We start from the raw sequence: 21876 nt of genomic DNA, 5'->3' as shown, positions 1-21876 counted from the left end.
ATCAATTTGCATTCAGTTCAATGTTTTCTTTTTAATCTTGATTGATTTTTTTTTATTTTTATTTTGTACAATCCAAGCCGCTAAAACTTCATCCAAACAATATTGGATGTTGAAAACCTACCAACACCAGGAAATTAAACTCCACATAACTTTTCAAATCTTCTTTGTTGAATGTACCAGTGCATTTTTTGGTGCTAAACAATTAGTCATAATGTATCTTAATCTGACTTTTTAAATCTTATCTCTGAATTGAGAAGAGTGTGTTAGTGAAAGTCAAACTGCACTGCCATGTGAACAGTCCTTAAAATTAACACTCTTCTGGCCCCAAAGGACTGATAATGGGCAAAGACACTAACAGTAGTCAAATGAATTTTTTCAGTGTGTTAGCATATGTACTATGTCTCTGAAGCTTTGTTCAGAATACCTTGCTTTTTGGTATGGGAGCAGTGTTCAAAAGGATTTGGAAAGCTAAAAACCCTCCATATTTCGTAAGTAGCCCCCTGTGTGATGTTAACAGCATGCTCGCTGCACCGTACCCATTTTTTTTGTACTAATTCGATGCAGAATGAAGTCCTCACATCAATTGAAAAAAGATAGTGATCTAAAATCAATGAAGTTCCAACTCTTGAATATAGCAAGGAAGCTTCCTGGCTCTTGCTGACCTATAGGCCAGGCTGAATTAGCAGGTTACACTTGTAGACATGAGAAGCCTCCGTAGCCAAAACATTAAAATTGCCTATTTTGATAGCTCATGTTGTTCACGCGAGCGGAGTCCGGTGAGGTAGTGAAATGCCCCATAACCCTTCCACCGTCTCTGAAAAGAATGGATGGGCTGTTGGATATGCAGCATGCCTGTATGTGCCGCACACTCCAGGTTCCTTCACTGTGAGAGAGAGCAAGAGAAATACCTAGTCCTGTCTCAGCCCAAAGGACTGGACTAGATGACCTATGAGGTCCCTTCCCGTCCTACATTTCTTTAATTCTATGATATGAAAATCTACATGTTCTCCAGAGCTCTGCTTGCCTCTTCCATCAGACTGTCAGCCTTTTCCAGAGCAGGCAGGCAGATGGTTTGAGCTGGGATTACACTGATAGTCTGTGTGGTCTAGTTTTCAATGTTACTAACACGTTTGATATTAATGTGTGTCAGGATTTGGGGCCAGTTTTGAGGGAATTGGGACTCTCAGTAGAAAACACGAGCAGTTTAGGAATTTTGCCTGAGTTGTCTGCAGGCCACTTTGGCCACTAAACTGTTGGGCCACTGGTGCTGCAGATGCCTACGATAGCAGCTGCCAGGCCATGTGTGCGAAGAGCTAGAGACCCGGGACAGGTATGATGCGGCGGAGGCAGATGCCCGGAGCTCAACAATAACTGTCTCACTGCAGCACAGGAAACTGGAGTTAACGGAGGTAGGAGTCCAGGGGAAGCTCTGTGTCCTGCAGGCTGGAGACTAGAAGTCTGCTTGGGCCCTCTTTTAAAGCCCAACCCAAAGGCCACGACACCACAGCAAGTCTGACCCTGACCTGAGCCTGAGAGTACACAGTGGTTTTCACACCTGCCCTGACCCCAGTATTTATTCAGGTTGGGTTGCAAAGGTCTAGCGGAGGTTGGGGGACCAACGTGGCAACCTGGTTTATGCTGTGGCATGTCCCCCACGCCTGCAGAAGGTCACTGGGGAAGGCTGGGCCAGGACTCCTAGTCACTGCTTTGTCCATGCTGCCCTTTCTCTGCACCAGCTGGGCATAGCTGCGACAGCCTGGGCAGGCCAGTCCCAGATCCCTGCCCTGGGATAGGCTGGCTGGTGCCATTTGGTTCACCTTCCTAGCCATTACTGAGACACACCCTGGACCTGCTGCCCACTACCCGCCCTGGGATAAGACTGGCCTGGTCTCCTGTCCCCTCATCCCCTACCCCTGCCATGGGACCATCTTGCTAATCCCCTGCGAACAGTTGTGGTTGAAGTGGAGGTGGCGGTGGGTCTCAATGATGACTTAGGATATGAACCACATGGTACTGGCCAGCCCAATCCAGGCCTGGAATGGAGGCCTAGCTTTCTCCGTGCTCAGGTCCAGACCAGGCAGCTGCTTCCTGGCTGCTCAATGGGGAAAGGGGACAGTTATTGTAATGTGGCTGTTAAGAGCCCTCGTCCGACACACAGTGACATCTGAGGACCCAGGAAAGACGCCACAGCATAAAATCAGCTGCCAAGTTGTCCTTCCTCAGAACTAGACCCTTGCACTCCAACCTGTGCCCAAGAATGTAGAGTTCTTTTCATACTTGACTTGAATCCCCTACTTGTAGTCAGGTCCTGCCAGGCTCAGCTCACGTTTGAAAGCTCTGCTGGAGATAGGAGCAGCTGCTGGAGTGGGGTTGAGGCAGGAGAGTATCCAGAGCCTTGCTAGGGTACAGTGCGGGCCTGGGAAGACTCTTGGCATGAGATGGTGGAATGGGGGAGTGGATGGTTTGGGGGAGTGGGTGCTGAGATCTGCATTGGTGCATGTGCGCATTTTGTATTTGTTTAAAGGTAAATTATAAACATTTGTAACTGTTGTACATGCAACTGAGAATAGGTGGAGGTGTTACAAAGCTAGAAGATAGATCCTTAAATATTCCTAAGATTGCCTCGAAAATCTTTTTTTTTTTTTTTTTTTTTTTTATGGTCATGGGGTAGGTACTTACTCATTATTTTGGAGTTCTTCTCAGCTCCAAATTAAAGAGGCAGGAGCCTTGAATCTTTACCAGTTTAAAAATATAAAGAGCTTTAAACAATCTGAATAAAGATAACTTCCCCTCGATCAATCAGTTTTATTTGAATGGTCCTAAATCTGCTAGTTCTTGAGTCATCCTTAGAGATTTCTTCCAAGAAAAATGGGGCAGGTAAGAAACATCTATATTCTGTATTGTAAAAACCAAAGAGGAAAAACCCTCAGAACACACCATCACCCCATCTTTCAGGCCTACTTCACGATGTGCAAAGAAATGAAAAAAGGAACAAATGCACTCATTTTTTGCAGACTATCTTTTAATGCTCTGCACAACTCCGTCTCCACTTTAGTTTCCTCCTCCAACTCTCATGACCTGTGATCTGCCCAATCATCTCTTCTAACTTGTCCAGATGGTGTCATCTTCCAGTAGACTTAGGCTGGGAGGAAAATGCTGGGCCATCAGTATGAGGACAGTCCTTGCAGACAGTATTGCCAGAAGCCTGACTTCACCAGCTCAGCTGGCTTTCCCCTTTATCATTTGGTGGTGGTGTAAAGTTTTAATGATATTCTAATATTGAGGATGGGGGGGGTACATTTTCCCTTCCTGGTACACTCATACTACTCTATTGCTATGCTCATGCCAAAGTCAGCCTGTATTGGCAGTGTATCCTGCTGGTAAGGTGAGGCAGAAGCATGGTGAAAGTGGGGTGGGCTGCCTGAAGAAATCTTCTACCCACTGTCATCTTAGAGCCCTTGCCAACCTTACCTAAATACTCATATAACTCTGTTTTCTCCTGCCCTTCCCCTTGCCTGCAGGTTATAGCTATGCTGTCAGGACAATGAATCAATTGCTTGCAGATAGGATTGTACCTGGGCCAGTTTTTAACTAGCACATCTGGCTTTTGCTGTTATGAGCTTGTGTTGCTTTAAAACGTACACCATCAGTTATAATAGTATTGGGATTTTTGGTTTGAATTGGATTTGAATGACAATTTAGAAACCAGCCAGAACTTTTGCCCGTTCGCTAGCCCTGTTCTAAAGTTGTTTGGTTCAGTCAATTGAACAAACTTCCCCTTCCTGTCTTATTCTCCTGCCCACTGTCTATCTACCTTCCGGCCTCATGTTTTACAGAACAATTAGAGTCCTTCAATTTTTACGTGTTCTGAGGTTCAGTGTTGCCCAGTGTGAGAGACATGCTGTTAGCAAACTAGATCTCTGCATGCACAGACGAAGTGGGTTTTGAGGAATTTGGAAGGCTTTATTGGCTGTTTCTTGGGCTATTTACCCTTCTCTAGCCTTAGCTTGGCAGTTAGGGAGGTAGTTAAACTTGCTAAACTACCTTGAGAGGGATAGGTAAGTAAGTGCAGTGTTCCACTTTTCCTGATCAAAGAAATATAGAAATTAGAGAGAAGGGAAAAAGACCTCTTGGTCCCCCATTTTTCTGTTGCAGGACTGTTCACTCCAGGGCTATGTCCAGTATAGTTCTAAATCCATTCCAGCTATGGTGTTTCCATGACTTCCTTTGGGAGACTCTATTCCATTAGTTAGGTTCATCACAGAGCTTTGTGGTGTGGCATATGTGTTTAAGTCCTGGGATTGCTTTCCTGTCTGTCTTTGACCTCTTGTCTTGCATGTGTCTAGCACCACCTAACCATATTACCCTTCATATATTTGTTGCTTGCTCATCATACAAACTGCTTGATTTTTGGCTGCTTCCTGATTTGGATAGCATGAATTCAGAGGTTTATAGTGGGGGCCTCACCTACATGGCTGTGAAGTTTGGTCAAACTCAGAAATATCTGTTTTTTGTAGGAATTTTTTACATTTCAAATTTTCTCATTCTGATTCAGAACAGAAACAAATTTTCTTCATTTCTCATAAAACAGAATTTCCAAAATTTTGAGTCTTTAGAAATTTGTTTCTGAAATTCCCAAATTTTAGTTTTTAAAAATTTTAAAATACAATATTTCAATTATATTATGTCAGTAGAAGTCATGCATAATATAATATACATGACTATTACTGCAATGTTAAGAAATAATGTAAACACAGAAAATAGTAACAATAATCATGAAAAAAGATAATTTCTGAAACTACATTTCTGAATTTTGGAGAATTCTAAAACTTCTTTCACAACAAAATTTTGGAAATCATTTTCATGGTGGATTTTTATTGAAATACTTATTTTTAAAAAAGGTTTTGATTTGGAATTTTTGGTCTGTTTCAAGGAAAAACTTCTGTCCAGCATTACTCATTTGCAAAATAATTAAGGGCCAGTTTAATCCCACTTCCAGGTGTGACTGCAACAGCTTCCCTAATACTGGAGACACAGGTATAAACTTCTTACACAACCTGGTCTACTATTGCTGCTTTTTACATATTTTTTTTCTTTTCATAGTCCTACTGAAATGCTGCTGTGACATATTCAAAATTCCCTCTCAGAATGTGCTTCTGAACAGAAGAAAGAAAAGCACACACCTTTATTCTTGGGTTCAGTTTCCGTCTGTCATTTCCTGCTGTTCTTTTCCTTTCTGCAGAGTTCCAAAACCTATTTATTTTTTCATAGGTTTCAGAATAGCAGCCGTGTTAGTCTGTATTCGCAAAAAGAAAAGGAGGACTTGTGGCACCTTAGAGACTAACCAATTTATTTGAGCACAAGCTTTCGTGAGCTACAGCTCGCTTCATCGGACGCATTCAGTGGAAAAAAAAACCTGAATGCATCCGATGAGGCAAGCTGTAGCTCACGAAAGCTTATGCTCAAATAAATTGGTTAGTCTCTAAGGTGCCACAAGTACTCCTTTTATTTTTTCATGTTACTCTAGGTGCAAAGCTTCAGATCAGCTCTTGTGTGGTCACTGGTAAACAAACAGACTTATGTTAAAATGCTGAAGTCCTTATGTTAAATCCAAATCCCAATTTGTTAAATAGCCTGAAGACAGAAAATTGGTTAATTTAAATTTCAGTAATACATGATCTAACTCTGACAGTAGAGAAACCGTTTTATAACGTAGTCTTGAAAATGATTAACTGCTATAGGTATAGAGCATTCTTATTGGCCCCGGATGGTTTCAGTGTTTATGAAATGAAGGGAATTGCAGGTTTTGTGCAGGTCAGACAACAGCTCTTCTAAGGCACTTCAGTTGAAAATATTTTAATTCAGTTACATACATCGATTAAAAAACTTTAACTTGATTGTGATTGATTTAATCAATATGGCTACATCAGAGAGATGTTACTTTGATTCAAAGAGTGTGAGTTCTGAAATATTTATAAGGAATGAGATCAGTGACCTTCAGGCTACTTTCCTTCACACAGTATCAGTGGTGAAGGTCCCTGTCAAGGCAGGAACTGGAAGTCTTGTGAGTGCTAGTTACTAACATCTTCCGATTAAATATGAAATTGGGGATTTCCTGCCTCTCTTGGCTGCTCTTCAATCTTAATGTTAGCAAGCAGAATGGAAGAGGGGCTGAGTCCATGTGTTTTAGCACACAGTGCTGTGTAGAACTGATCATTTCTACAGAATGTAGGCAGAGCCTTTGTCCATATGACTGTCAGTTTCTTACAGGCTTGGGGCTGCAAGTAACAGCAGAGGAACATCACTGTGGAAAGATCAGTGTGCAACTATGGTCAAAAGAATCAAACAAAATATTAGTATGCATATGGAATGGGACAGTGAAAAATATAGAGAACTGTCATTATATAAATCATGGTTTGCACTCATCTGGAATACTGCGCTCAGTCCTGGCCACACCACCTCAAAAAGGCTATGGCAGAATTAGAGAAGTTCAGAGACAGGCAACGAGAATGATTAGGCACCTGGAAAAACTTATGTGAAAAGAGATTGAGAAGACTGGGATTTTTTTACCTTGGAAAAGAGACAAATAAGAGGGGACATGATAAAATATATATAAAATAATGGTGAGGAGAAGGAAAGCAGAAAATTCAAAAGTGATCAAAGGAAATGCATTTCCACACAGTGCACAATTAGACTGTGGAACTCATAGCCTCAGTAATATCCTGTGACAAAGGCCAACAGCTCAGCAAGATTTAAAGAGGAGCTGGACTTTTCTATGAATTAAAATACCTAGAGTCACAATAGTTCATGCTAGAATAGTTTGGTAAGGATCTAAAACATGCTGTAGGGTTTGAACCTATTTCTATCTGAGGAAATAGGATGCGACTCTCATGAGGGGCAGGTGATCCCATATGGCCTAGTGCATGGTTTCTTGCACCTTCCTTTGAAACATCTGATACCTCTACTGTTGGAGGCAGGAGGCTGGACTAGATGGATGCCACGTATCTGTTCCAGTCTGGGAACTCCTGTATTTTTTTTATGAGAATATAAATGCACTGTGCTCCTGAGTTTTGGAGGAGATGGTTTGGTGGGTTAAGCATTAAGTTTGGAATAGCCAGACTCTGGAATCACAAGCTTAAATCTTGGCACGATCTATTCATGCCTGTTCAACTTCTGAGGTGTGTAACGAGCGTTCCACAAAGTTTTCTGTGTTGTGGTTCATTCAGAAGAGACCTTAAACCACTAGAGGGGTGTGTTCCTTGAGCACGTCAGTATTCAGCCTAGGGTCCTTAACCAAAACTTCCCCTCCGAATTTTGTACAGCATGCTGTTCTCTGGTTAACTACTTTGCTCCACCGCAGAGGTAGCTGTATTTCAGTATTGTAAACACAAAGGTGTCTTTTAAAGGTAGCCGGTACAGATTAAGAATAACGTTTGCTAATACTAGTATGGAAAGTATGTTAAAAATGATAAAATAAAAAAATAAAAAAACAAGATCACAATTATATAATCTGTTTCAAGTTAAGGAAAGTTTTCACAAGAATTACCAGTCTGTTTCTCCTGCTGGTAATGAATACATAAAGACAATTTCCTAGGCATACCAATAATTCTCAGTGCAGGAAAAGGTTGTTTAGAGCTGTCCTTAAGCTTTGAAATCCTGAAAGTTCTTTCATTACTGTCTCAAAGGTACATCCTGACAGCTCACAAAATCCATGTTTCATAGAGACTTCATAAAGAATAATACATGAGGAAAACAGCTTTTGTGAATGGATATTAAGTTTTGATAACTTGCCTGGGTCCCAGTGAAAGGAGCAGATCGATAACTTTTCAGGTTCTTTTGCTTTTACATTTTTTGCGCTTCTGATATTTTTCCCCATTCAGCCTGTGATCATTGTAATAACATTTACAAAACCTTAATTCAGATTCCAGTTCATCGGTGTATTCAGTGCACTAACTGGCTGTTTTTGGAAGAAGTTACTTGTGGCTATATTGCAGCCTTTCCTTCCATGCTCTGTTTGCTGTTTTCTATCTGAGCTGCGGAGCCCCATCCTGTAAAATGATCTGGAGCTGGAGCTCCCGGCCCCATTGGTCAGGGAATGTCACCAGTGATGAGGCTTAGCAAATATTTGCCATCCAATCACATGGCCACCTTGTGATAAATCACTGTCCCACCCTTTAATGAGGGTCCTGCTCGTGTGGAATGTTTCAGGAGGTGCCATGTTTTGGCTTATCCAGAAAGAAGGCTAGGCTCTTGGGAGGGAGAAGGGGCTCTCTAACCTGAAGATGATCTGAATTGGATCCCCCAGCTCCTGACGTGGTGTTGGGCTTTCAGAAACTGTTTTGTCTTGAATGCATTTTTATTTCAAGGTCTTGTTAACTGAATGTTGAAAGGCTTTTATCTGTGACATCACAGCTCATTAGCATAAAGATCCTAGCTGCCTGGCTTTCTCCAGTGCAATGTCAGGGAGATGGGCTGCTCTCTGTTGCATTGTTGACATGGCTCCCTAATCTGGAAGGCAGTAGCATGATGCTTTTCTAAAAGCTGCAGGACTTTGGGGTGGGGTGGGGGAGCGAAGGAAGCAAGATTCATACTTTATGGAAGGTAATGTATGACGCTAAGATTGTGCTTTTCAGTGGATTGAGGTTTCTAACATATATATTTTAATAACTGACTTTTGCACATCATCTTTTGTTTGGAGTAGTTTTGTGGAGGCCTGGTTATTTTATCCTGGTTCTGTGGAGCTTTTAAGGACTGATCAGTTCAGAGGGCCTTTTTAGGTCATAATTAAATAGCCTTCAGGCCAGCAACAACGTATTTTTTTCATTTTTCTCTTAGAAAGGCTTGCTATTGTCATCACAAATACAGATGTAACGATTTCAGGAGAGGTTTCAGAGTAACAGCCGTGTTAGTCTGTATTCGCAAAAAGAAAAGGAGGACTTGTGGCACCTTAGAGACTAACCCATTTATTTGAGCATAAGCTTTCGTGAGCTACAGCTCACTTCATCGGATTTCAGGAGAGTTTCTTTTCGTGATAAGTGCAACTCCTGTGAGGCTTTTAGGCTTGGATCAGTCAGGTTTTATGAAATAAAATAGAATGCTTCTGTAAAGATGAGAAATGCTTCGGAATTATCACATCACTTAATGATGGCTTTTTAATTAGATATCATCAGTTCACATATTACATCTGTAAGATGTCAGGGCAAAGGGATGTTTTGAGCTAATGTTACCCTACTAGTTTTCAGAGATATGTGTGAGGCAGCATTGTTAACTGAAGAAAATAAGGCTATCAGTTCCACTTAGATAACCTTTGGTAATAAACGGAGTCCATGCAAGTTGTGACCTTAGGGCTTGAACTTTCTAATCACATGACCAGCTTGTAAACTGACCTGTGAGGATGACTGTTGTATCCAAAGCTTAGAGAGAAATTGGCAATAAGGATTGTGAGGTTTCACCATCAGGCTGGTGGCTGTTTTGTAATACATTTCTTCATGGCTGCTACAGAACTCCCCAGCAAACTCGGAGAAGCATGAAATGGATACATGGGAAGGTAAAGGAGTTGGTTCATAACTTTGGGAGAACTATCTCAGTGTTAGGGAAATATTATGAAGGTTTATAGCAAACAGTAGCCTCAAGGGGAGGAGAGTTAGCAAGAGCAGGCAACTGGTTTTTGTGTGCAGTTTGAAGACTGCCACTAAGGTTTGCTGCAGAGAGTTGTTTTCATTATTTAAAACTCCCCACACTTTTTAAAAGTGTAGATTGAATGCTTTTATGTTTTACATACAAATCTTAAATGCTTAATTGAATTTCAGATTATTTAATTTTTTTTAAAATGTATTCTATTTGTTCTGTGACTTAATTTGTTTATATTTTAAATTCCCTAATCCGTTTGACCATCTGGAAAAGCTCTATTTAGTATTGTTAATTATTGATAGTATCAGGGTTATATGGACTCTTGATAAGTTTCATCTCTCCTGGGACTAATTCTAGTTCACAGATATTTATTTTACAGTTTTTTCTATGCTTAAAAACATTGGCAGTGTCTCCACTGATGAGTCTCTTTAAATAGATTTAGTCTTACTTTTTAAAAAAAAGTACTTTTGTATTAGAATAGTGTATTTGTTTTTTTTAAATCATTGTGGCTGAAGTTCCTCTGGGTTTTTAATCTTTTCACCTTTTAATTCTTTCACTCTTGAAAATTACACCTTTAGGTAACAGACTGCATCCATGAGAAATGTTTCCCATGGGCCTTTGCTAGTTTTTTGTTTCACTGTTTCAGAATTTCTACGCCTAAAGAAACATAATCTGACAAATTTTAGCCAAAATATAACCTTCTACTGAATTGCCGCTGAGCGCTCATGAAAAAAGTTTCATGACTTTATCAGGACAGAGAAATTGCTCAGTTAGTAAATCTGATGAAAGGAGTAAACAGTGTAAAACATCTACTCATGGAAAATGTGTTACTTTGAATCTTGTGGGTATTATAACATCTGCAAAATACAGCTCCACAGTCAAAAGGTGAAGCACATGGCTGTATCATTTTAGCAAATTACACAAAAATTCAAGGGGCAGCATTTGTTCAAAACTCTTTGTAAAACATTTGGCTCTGATCAGTGTTATTTTATTTATATAAAATTAAATGTTAAATGTCTTTTAATTTAAGATAAATGTGTTATGAGTCACTGAAGATCCTGTAGAATTCTTATGGATTACGTTTTGGAGCAGTGTGCTCTTTCCTGCTCTGAATGTTCTTTTTGCTTTGCAGGTGAATTGTGTACAGTTGTTTTAGAACTTGTACTGTTTGCCAATAATATTTGGTGCATATATTTACTTGATATATTTGAGAAGTCTGATCCAATGAAACTGCAGGATAAATGATTTCCTCACTTGTGTGTGCAACAGCTGTGTGAGAGGGTAAGGCAGCTAATGAGAGTCAGCACTCAACAAATTGCATTTTGTAGATTACTTTTTGATCATCTGATGGTGAAGAAACATTGGGTTTTGGAAGAGAAAGTTGTGTTTTTATATCAAATACGCTGTCTGCACTTTATTAAAAAAAAAAAAAAAAAGGTCAGCAGAGATTCCTTTGTCTGTCCTCTTTATTTTTTGATGCCATATGATCGACTATATAATTTTGCCTCTGAAGAAACAAAGGCAATGTGATATGGCATCATTTTTTGTTTGAGTGGTTTCTAATAACTGGAGAAAATGAACAAAATTATTATGTATTTGCAGTGGCAGAGAAATGGTATTTTCCTTTTATATTTTTCTTTAAATATTCTAACCGATGCCTCTGAAGTTAAGGCTAAAGTCTGTATTTTTGTAAGAATAATGCTTTTTACAGTAAAGAGTATTAGATTGTAAATGGTCTTTTTTAAGACTTTAGGGGCCATGTCCATTTAAATTAACCTCTATCACAGCTGGGCATACAAATGTTTTTGTTTTAGTTCACAGAGGGTTAATTCTATTCAGGCTTTCACTATGGCAGGCCTGATCCATAGAGCAACACAATCTGGTCTTTCAGCCCTGTCAGTCGCTAGGCAGGAAGTCTTATTTCTTAAGCTATCCTTCAGAATGGGGGGTTGGGAATCTCCAGCATCTGTAAAGATCAATAACAGGGTATGAGAGACAGACCTTGGTCCATTGTGCGCCCTTTTAAGATAGATGCATTCTTCACATACTGAGCCTTTCTCGGGAAGAGCAAAAAAAATTATTTAAGCAAAAAAAGCCATGTGTTTATAGATTTTCAATTTAAATAAAGCCCCCTTAAGCAAATTTATCTATTTTGGGGTGTAATTAAAGCTTTGTAATCTTATTTGACCAATGCAACAATCCAGTTATGGGAAGGGAATTATTCTAATCCTAGAAATTTTGAGTTTACTAAGAATTTCTTTTTCTTGATACTAATGTTTGACTATAAAATGTAATTGTTTTGAGCCCAAATAAGGCGTTTGTGAAGACAAGCAAAAGAAGGGGGGGAAAAAATCTTTCCTTGATGCCTTGTTGGTGTTTGAGACATCGCTGATGGTGTGAAGGGAGCAAGATTTTGTTAAGATTTAAGTAACACATGTGTGAGATCTGTCCCCCAAACAGCTGTTATTGGCTCTTGAAATTTAAACATGGCTAAACAAATACTTGAGGGTGCGCTATTTTGAGATGAGTTTAAACCAGAAGTAGAGAAAATAATGCATAATTAAAAATGTGCTAAATCTATTTATAAATTGTGATTTTAAGGTGTGTCATGTCTGTAATCTTTATAGATACAAGTCTCTATAATTAAAAAATTGCATTCCCAGTAAACAAGATGTCTTGAAACTGGTCACTTTGTATATTTTCCCTCTTTCATTCCAGTAAAGTGCTTCATTCTATCACTTTCTGGTTTAGGTACTTAGGGACGAGGGTCAATTCTTTCCCTTGCTCTCACAGATCAGGTTTTTGTGCCTGCCATATTGTGAAGCACTAATTGTCACTGATAATATAAGGTAATTGTGTAGACTCTAGTTTTTATTTCCAAGCTAAATCCTTTGTAGTGAGTTGAGAGGTTTTTGTAACCAAACTACAAAAACAGAAGTAAATATCTAAAGAATACTCTTTAGATAAAAATAAAAAATTAGATACTTTTCAACAGCAAATAAGGAAACTATGCTTAGACAATAATAGCATCCAGATTTTTCTCCTGGAATGCTGTGGTACTGACATGTTGGAAAAACAAAAACAAGCCATCCATATTCTTTGTAGCCCGTATGCAACTTTTATTCATGTTGTGAATAATACAGGTCACAAGTAAAATAAAACAAGGTGCATTTGCTTATAGATCAACATGTGACTTACTAAAAAAATCACATTTTGTATCTTTATAATATTGTTCACATGTATGATTTCCTTACATACACATACATCTGAGTTACTCTTTATGCTTATGTACATGTATCAGCATAAACCCGTAAGTGTTTTCTTTCGGCCGTTCTTAGATCAACTTCATTTAAAAATCATCCACAGTGCTATCTGATCTTACTAGGAAAAACAGTTAAGAAATGTAATTACAATTACCTTAAAAGATACTGATTCTATTGGTTCTACAGTTTGCATTATAAAAAGCTAAGCAAGTTGAGGTTCCTTCTGCTTTCTCACAGTCTTATATGACACCTATGTAAAACATTATAATATTCTTGTAGAATTTTTATTGTATTAAAATTTGGTATGAAACCTACCATGACCTTTGAAAACAATGAGTCCTTTAATGTGGTTTAGGGGGAGGATTTAGTGAGGGAGTAGCCATAAAAATCTTCAGGGTTCAAGATGAGGTTGAGATTTTTGTGAGTGCTTTTGTTGTAGCAGCAACTGTTTGACTTAGGGGCCGCGACAATAGCCTGGGAGAACAAAGCTAGAGCATCCCCTGTGAGTTCTTTAAGCATAAGACACTTTAAGAACAGAAAAATGCTTCCTAATTTCTCCCCTCCCCCCCGATGAAAATGTACAGCGACGATTGACGTTTGTCTTTTAATCAATACTATATCGCACATGGCTCTATAAAACTGAAAGACTCTTAATGTGTGTAAGCAGTAACAGAATCAAGAGAAGAGCCTTGTATTTCCTCTAAAAGTTATGATAACCATTTATGTGTTCTGAAATTCTCTGTTCAAATTTCAAGGTTGAGGGACAGTATGAAGCAGTCCCAATGTTTTACATAATTGAAAAGTATGGGTAAATTTAAAGGTCATTGCTAATTCTACCATGGTCATTCTGATGTTCACTTATACAAGAATCTTGCATTAATTAAGGTGAAAAATAGCTAAGGTCAGGAATCAGCAAACCTATGGGCCTCAGTGGATTGTCTAGAGGCCAGTCAGAATTCCTGCAAGATTTTTTAAAACCATCAAAATATTGCTGGGTTTTGGAGGTATTTAATTGGCTTTTAAACTATCAATTTGGTTTCAGAGTAATAGTTCAGTGTAAACAGTTGGTGTCACTTGGGCCTTCCTAGGTTCCTGCAGACTGGATTACTTGGGGAGCCATTGCATGCACTGTGTATATAGTGGATTTTATTCTGGAAATGTAACCAATTACTTAACATTTAATGCTATCAGGTGTGTGCATGCTGAGGTTATTGTGGCAACGGGATCATTCATACTACCTCACTGCTATCCATTTCCACCCTAGAAGGAAAGGAGTACTTGTTATTCCTAGGGAAGGATCCTGATTCTTGGTTGCTTTAATCATCCATACTTCCTTCACTCACTAGGTGACAGCCCCATTCTTTCAGTGGCAGCAACAAAAAAGATGAGACTGGAAATGAGCCCTCATTTAAATCTTTAGTCATTTGTTTGCAGCCTGGGTGATGAGAGAGCCTAATGAGAGTCTACTGTAATCTTTTATGAAAATGCTACAAATTGTGGCACCATATATTGGTGTTCTAGTTTGCCAGAGTGGTGTTAATTTGTGGCTCCTGCTTCTCACAATGTGCACTAACCCATAGTTTTATAGATCCTTGATTGCGTCCTCAGCCTGCCTCCGTAGCAGCATTGCATGCTTAGTGGCATTCTCACCATGGAAGGGTCTGCAGAATGTAGCTATTCATTGTAACCATGGGATCTCTCCATTAGCTAAGGATTTATGGTGGTGGTGATGGGGGTGGGGTGGAGTTAGGCAAAGGTTGAGCTAAACCCCACAGATAGAGGACCCTTTTCTATCCAATGTTAATCCCCTTCCCTGTTTATCAGATAACTAAAGTAGAGATTATGCAATTCATGACTACAAAGTCATGTTTAGTAGCTTCTCTTTAGCAAGATGCTCAACTAGATTAGGAGTGTTGTCTGTGATCTGCACCAGCATTCCTTCAGCCGTCATCTTTAAGAACATGTCTAAAGTTGTCTGTCTTGTAAAAATGGGAATGTCTTGTTGGGGTGATAAGACCCATGAGTGCTGCTGCAGTGAAAGGTGTCAGAGGTTCCATTAGCCACCCCTTTGTTTTTAGAGATTGGTAACAATGGCAGTAAAATCACAGCAATGGAGACACGCATAGAGGGCAGCAGTGACTTTAAAAAAAAAAAAAAGTGCGAAAGAAATCAAAGGCTACTTACCATGAGATCTAGAACTGTGAACAGAGTACCCAGAAATAAGTTCAGTTCACTTAAGTTTTTCACTCTTCCGGTGTAACTGAAAACTGATTTTACTTCTGATCCTAATATTTTTCATGATGTGCTCTAGTTTCTCTTGGTATTGACAAAAGTTGCTGTGATTTCAATTTGTTAGCTAGTCCTGTTAAGCTCATGTCCCCTTTCCACTTCTGAATTTGTCTGTTTGCAGGCACAGCAAATAACTTTCACAAGGATTCTGTGGTGCATGTTATGGGGTGGGATATGAGACACTGCTCTTGTTTTACATGGACTCACAGAATCTACTTCAGCAACTCTTGGGGAGATCTAGAGTTTGCTTTGTGTCAAATCAAAAAGTATGAGCCTACCTACTGAACTCCAGGATTGATCTCTTAGCCTTTTATAAGGTCCTCTGACAACTCCTGAGGCCTAAGTTGGTCACATTCTCCACAACCCCTGTCCTCCCTCCCCAAAATCAAAAAGTGTGTGCATATAATTATTTGACATCAGTGTGCACATAAACAGTATTAAGAGACTGACCAAACATAAGTTACTTAAATTGAGAAGGGCTGAAGCTCCATCCTGATCCCACGGCATTAGCCGCTGGGACTGCATCTCGTGTGGGATGTTATGAAATTTGGTGAGAATCGCATGCCATGGTATCCCTAGTGTTTTGCTGGATCACATTCATGTGGTTGCCACTGGAATTGTGTATATCGCGTCACCTCTTTCCCCCTGGGATACAATTATTTCCAATGATCCCATCTGTTCGGTGGTAGTAACAGGCGAAGTATTGTTTTACCTGTGTATTTCGGTAGTTATCAGGATTGAACCGGAGTCCATTGTGACACTTGCCTCCAGCTGCTCCAAAAATCTGCCACTTCAAACACCGTCATGCCACCAGAAGACCATGTACCAGCATCCAACTGAGAACAACAGGACTCCGGTTGTCTTGCTGCTGCTTGTTTGCTACACCTCATCTTCAGCAATCCATACCCCCTGAGGGCCAGATCCTGCAAGGTCTTGGTCATTCCTTGTGGCTGGAGGAAGGGGGACCAGGCAAGAATACCTCTGCACCACTTTGATTCGGGTGTGAGTGTTGAGCCATAAAAGTGGCTGAAAAGCAGCCTAGTGTAAACTAGAGTAGTCCTCAAAGTGTCTTGACATGGTGCAGGGGCAGTGGCCCTGCACAGAGTAGCAGCAGGATCAGAGGACTGCAAAGGTGTTTTTTTTAAGCAGCTGTGCACACTGACCCTGACCTGTGCTCTGTGCAGTTAACCTGCACCCCAGCATCTGGCCCCAAGTGTTTTAGGAAACACTGGAATGTCCATATCCAGTAACCCATCATCATCATTGCTGCTCTTCTGTAGCTTACAGAATAAAATGAACCTTTTGAAAGAACGGTAACAACCAAAAAGCCCTCTGCCTATACACTCCCTTGTTCCAAGCATAATATATCTGGAAATCAGGGTGACGTATTCTGGGTTGTTTAATTATGCTGTCAGCATTCAGTTTTTAAAAATGCGGTTACTGTCCAGGTAGCATTTTAAAAAAGCTAATCAAACAAGCAGCTTTTAAGTTGAACCTTAAGTTATGAGTCTGATACCATAGCCCTGTTTGTTCAGAATAAAAATAATCAAATTCCAAGGCTGAGGGCATGGTTTGCAAATCCTCTTGACAAGATGTAGTCTGCACATGTGGAACAGATAAAAGCCATTTGGATACCAAAAGACAAGAGTGAGCTGGTCTGGTCTGGTTTAATCTGTGAGTAAATTTTACTGACTGAGAGAAACCCTGAAAGTGGGGTTTTAATGGAAAAACTGGGTAAATTACAAAAAGCCACCAAAGCAGAACATGTTGGTAGACACGTAATACAAGCAGTTCAGGTGGGCCTTGTTCTAATATAGCCAAAGAGTCCCAAGTCCCTATGTTACAAATCACAGCCTAGTAGATGTGGTCAATTTTGCTGTTTACTGCAAATAAAAACCAAGAACTCCCTTTTAAATTTCTTATGGTAGCTGCCTGTTTCCTTGATGGAAAATATAGATTTATCTTAGTTTTCCAGGAGTGGGATTTGTTCCTTTTTTATTGTAGCTGTGCAATATATTTTTACTTACTTCATGATAAAGTAATGCAGTGGTTCTCAAATGCGGCCACCATAGCCAAATGCAGCCACCAGGGGCTTTTCTTGCGGCTGCAGCCTCCTGGGCAGTGACTGGGGGAACAAGGGGGGAAAGCAGTGCCCCTCCCCACCCACCCCCCACCCCCGAGCCACAAACATCAGAGAAGCAGGGAGCCAGTGAGTTCTCCACCTTCCTGGGTGTGGTGTGGCTCTGGCTTCGGACTTCAGCCCTGGGATGGCAGGCAGCAGGTTCCAGTCATGGGGCTTCAGGCTCCAGCCCTGGTCCCTGGCTGTGGATGCCAGCCCTTGGCTCACCTCCCATCTCCCATATTATCCCTGGCCCCCGCTGCCTCCCCAGCTCCCCCCCGCCCCCCATTCCATCCACCCACTGTGGCCCCCCTGTCTCCCTACCCGCCTCACCATTCAGGGCTTAATTTGTCTCCTGGCTTGCCAGGGCTGAGTAGGTCTGCTGTGAAAATTTGTATTTGTATTTGTTCAATATCACTTTTCACAGCCTCCCAGCTAAGTCTGCTGTGAAAAGTGACATTAAGAAACATACAAATGTTGCTTTTTGCAGCAGCAGACTTACTACCTAGCAAGTTTTTTTTTTTTTTTAAAAAAAGCAACCAAAAAGCAAAAGCAACAACAACAACAAAAAGACAAGAATGTGCAAAGCACCTTTATTTGTTTTTCTATTCGGTTTAGGTCCAGTAAAGAATAGAAACAACTGTACATTATTTTTATCATTGAGGCTGCAAAAAAAACCAACCCTGTACATAAATAAATTACAATGATTTGGACATGTATATGTGCATATTTATCTGTTTTTTCTAAAGTTAATTAAGTATTTTAGGAAAAATTGTCAGAGCAGCCACCAGCAAGAGTCGGTGGCCACACTCTGAGGCCAGCAAAAAAAGGTTTGAGAACCCCTGAATAATGGCTGTCCTAGCAACCAATGCCTGCCTCTGTCTTTTGGGCAGGTTTAGTTATGTGTTCTTTCTAAAAATTGAACTATTCCAAATAAAAAAAAAAAAACTGCTAAAGAAACAGCCTATTTTTAAAGCAATGTCTTAGACGATTTCATTCTTATCTGTACTTTCATAGCATTCCAAAGTTCTGTTTTGTGCCTCCCCCCTCTTATTATTGAGGTCTTAGAGCACGGCCATACGCTCCCTGTCCTTAGCTTCCAGCCCTGTGAAGCACTTACAACAGAATTGTGAGAATCTTAAGCTGTTGGTTTAGGAATGATCAAGCAACTGAATTAGCATATTGTGCTCATCCCTCAGTCTTCACCTCTTTCAATGTGAATTCAGTGTGTTCTCTGACTTGGACAGTTTTTCCTGTTTGTAATCTTGCTAAGATTGCGGCACTCTGTGCTAAAACCTTTCGAAATCCTCTGTATTCTAAGAGTCAAGAGTGTTGTAAAATAAAGTTAGGTAGGTGGTCTGAGGTACTGTCTTACAGTATTATACTGTGGTCTTGGTGACCAGGGTTCAGTACTGATCTACCGCCTTGTGCCTGGGGCCAGAAGAAGATGGGGATGTAGAGTCAGGACCCCATGGAGAAGGGTGGTTGGTGCACTTCCTATGTCTGCCTTAGGCAGGGCTTGAAAAACTTGTTCAATAACAACTCGTCCAAGGACCAAAACCACTGGCGCAGAAGAAAAATCCCTGTGATTAGCATGCCCTCAAAACCACATCTTTGCAATTTAAAGGAATGAAAGTTTCTGTGTGGCTCATTGCCAGTACAACAGATACATAAAGTACAGTTACGCATTTACAAAGTCATCTCCCATTTGTTGTCTTGTCTGCCTTTCCTGCCTTTGCTATGCTTTCTTTCTGAGCATGCATCGTGTTGGATTGTTTCTCTGCATTGTTTTGAGTGCATGCCATTCTCTCCTTTCCTTCTCCTGCTCTCTTCATCCCTTTACAGCCTTTCTTCACCACTCTTTTGTTCTCTGCCTCTTTCCCTATATTTTTACTGTCCTTTATTCTCACTTCTCTGCTCCGCCTCTCACCCTTCCCCCACTTTTAGTTTATCCCTCACTCACTTTCTGCCATTGATCCTCATCCACTGTCTTACCCAGCCATCTGCATGAGCCCACCAGCACATGCACTCCTATTCACCCACTTGCTGGGCCATACTGGCTCCCCCTACTTTACTGAAGAAAAAGTACCGGTTCCAGCTGCTCTGCTCCCATCTTGAAAGCAGCAATGGCTCCTGGGCGCCTCTGGTCCTGCTGAAATAGAATCATGCTACCTAGGCCACATTGCTTCTGCTTCCCCCTCCCTCTTGACATACCTTAAAGGAGCAACAGCCCTCAAGCTACTCCCTTTCCAGGCTTGCTGTCTTCTCTCAGAGGAAAGGGGCAGTAGCTCTGCTCCCTGGCTTCACCTTCCAACTTGACCAGGGGAGGCGGGAAGGTGGCACCAAGGCCATTCTGTTTCCCCTTCCCCTCCTGAGAAAAACCGTAACAAGACCTTGGCTGCCCTAGGATGTTGGTTCCCATTACTGTTAACTATCTCTACTTAAACTGTAAGCTCTTTGGGGCAGGCACTGCCTCTTTGTTCTGTGTTTGTCCAGCACCTAGCCCAGTGGGGTCCTAGTTCATGACTAGGGCTGTTAGGTGCTACCACAATATAAATAAATACTGCTCAATACCTTAACCTGATTTTAAATAAATATGTATATAGTACATTTAAAAAAAAAACTACATTAAAAGAATGTTAAAGTTGCAAAGTTATGCACTGAAATTAGGAAATGCCAGAAATAAGGTTGCTCCTGCAACTTTGATTAGCACCTTTGTGCGTATGTGGTATGATCTTCCCCACCGTTACCTAGGAAATATGGGGCAGAGCCAGGAATGGAATTCTGGACCTAGGTCCAAGTCCAGTGTTTTTGAAGAGAAGAGAATGTCCTTCTGCGCCTGAGGTCCTCTGCCTCACTCACTGTCTGTCTTCTAGAACAAGTCATGTGATCACCTTAATAAAGACTGTATCATAAATAGGCTTGGCAGAATTGGGCTTTATTTTTTTATAATTTCAATGGATAATATTGATTTTTATTTATTTAAGTTTTCATACTTGTGAAGAACTAAGGGAGAGCGTGAAACAATAACTGTTTAATGACCGTAGATGTTGGGATTCAAAAAGTTAAAGCAGAAATTGTCAACATTACATGTCAAAATATCCAGAGTAAATATCCTTAAATCAAACTCTTCAGTTCTGAAGCAGTATTTTCCTTACCTTGCCCACGCTTAAATTTCAGTTATTGTCAATGGAAATATTTTTCCTCAGTTTGTGTGTGTGTAGTGAAATCAATGTTTACCAATACTTAGTGACAAAAATCGAATCCTTCCAAGCCAAACTGTAGTGCGTACGCACCAGGGGGCTAAGGATGTAAATATTAAACGGTTAACCGGTAAGCATTAGTCTTACTGGTTAACCCACCTTAATCATTAACCCCCAGCTCTGGGGACGGCTGCAGTAGGCGGCCTCATCCCTGCACTGGCTGACGCGACCGCAGCTCCTCTCCCTTTAACCGGTTAACCAATTAAATTATATAATTTTAATAGTTTAAACGGTTAACTTTTTAAATGATGATTACATCCCTAAAGGGGGCTAAATTAAGGCTGCATGAATAACCTTTGTTGTGCTACTTCCTAACCTCAGTGCTTGATTGGCACTCAGCCCAACCACTGTCCCGTGTGCAAAGGGGCCTAACTGTAGCTGCTGCTAATGCTTTTGCTTGTCTTCTCCATCTAGAGCAGAGATTCTCAATCTTTTTCTTTCTGAGGCCCCCACAACATGCTATGAGAACTCCACAGCCCCCCTGTGCTACAATAACTGGTTTTCTGCATATAAAAGCCAGGGCTGGTGTTAGGGGTAGCAAACAGGGCAGTTGCCTGGGGCCCCATGCCACGGGGCCCCACATGATGCTACATGGTTCAGGCTTTGGCATCAGTCCCGGGTGGTAGGGATCAGGACCCCAAGCTTCAGACCCATATGGCAGGGCTTCGGCTTTCTGCCCTGGGCTCCAGTGAGTCTAATGCTGGCCCTTCTTGATGGACTCCCTGAAACCTCAAGGCCCCCTAGGGGGCCCCGGGCCCCTGGTTGAGAGCCACTGATCTAAAGTTCTAGTTCCATGCCTCAGAGTGGGCTCAGTACCTTTTGTCATGTCAGAGAACTCCACGGAGTGAGACAGGAGCCTGCTTAGTTAGGGCATAAGTTAAAACCCATGAAAGCTTATGCCCCTATACATTTGTTAGTCTTTAAGGTGCCACAAGGACTCCTTGCTGTTTTTGCTGATACAGACTAACATGGCTACCACTCCAAAACCTGCTTAGTTAGGGTGACCGTAGGTCCCGTTTTGGCCAGGTCAGTCCCTTTTTTAGGCCCTGTCCTGGTCATTCCGACTTTTTTGGCAAAACTGTGCATTTGTGCTGTTTGGTCTTGACAGCTGATCATCAGAAGAGTGGGGTGTGATCCCTAGTGGGGTGGGAAACTGCTACACCAGGGCTGAGCTGGAGGGAAGGCTAGGGAGGGCAGCTTGGGCCAGCCAGCCCCAGGTGTGAGCGGGTGGCAGGGGGCCTAGATCCAGCCCCGCATGTGGGTGGAGGGGAGGCCACTGCGGGGAGGGGGACTGGGAGGATGGCAGGGGGCC

At 41.2% G+C, this 21876-nt stretch overlaps 1 protein-coding gene across 6 annotated transcripts in view; it reads left to right on the top strand.

Annotated features, from left to right (window-relative positions):
* Window positions 1–21876, top strand: part of NR6A1 (nuclear receptor subfamily 6 group A member 1) — a 189246-nt gene that overhangs the window by 120150 nt on the left and 47220 nt on the right. Inside the window, exon 1 of one of the 6 annotated variants that reach the window (XM_043530314.1) lies at window positions 8399–8601. The exons of the other annotated variants lie outside the window; for them this stretch is intronic. Within the exon in view, the coding sequence (XP_043386249.1) occupies window positions 8595–8601 (7 nt within the window). The 5' untranslated portion in view covers window positions 8399–8594. Of the gene's footprint in view, window positions 1–8398; window positions 8602–21876 lie in introns of those variants that run through there. 6 annotated transcript variants of the gene reach the window in all.

This window comes from Chelonia mydas, chromosome 16 (genome assembly GCF_015237465.2).
Source record: "Chelonia mydas isolate rCheMyd1 chromosome 16, rCheMyd1.pri.v2, whole genome shotgun sequence".
Lineage (NCBI taxonomy): Eukaryota > Metazoa > Chordata > Testudines > Cheloniidae > Chelonia > Chelonia mydas.
The sequence above is the reverse complement of the archived record's forward strand: the minus strand, read 5'-3'. Positions and strand labels throughout refer to the sequence as shown.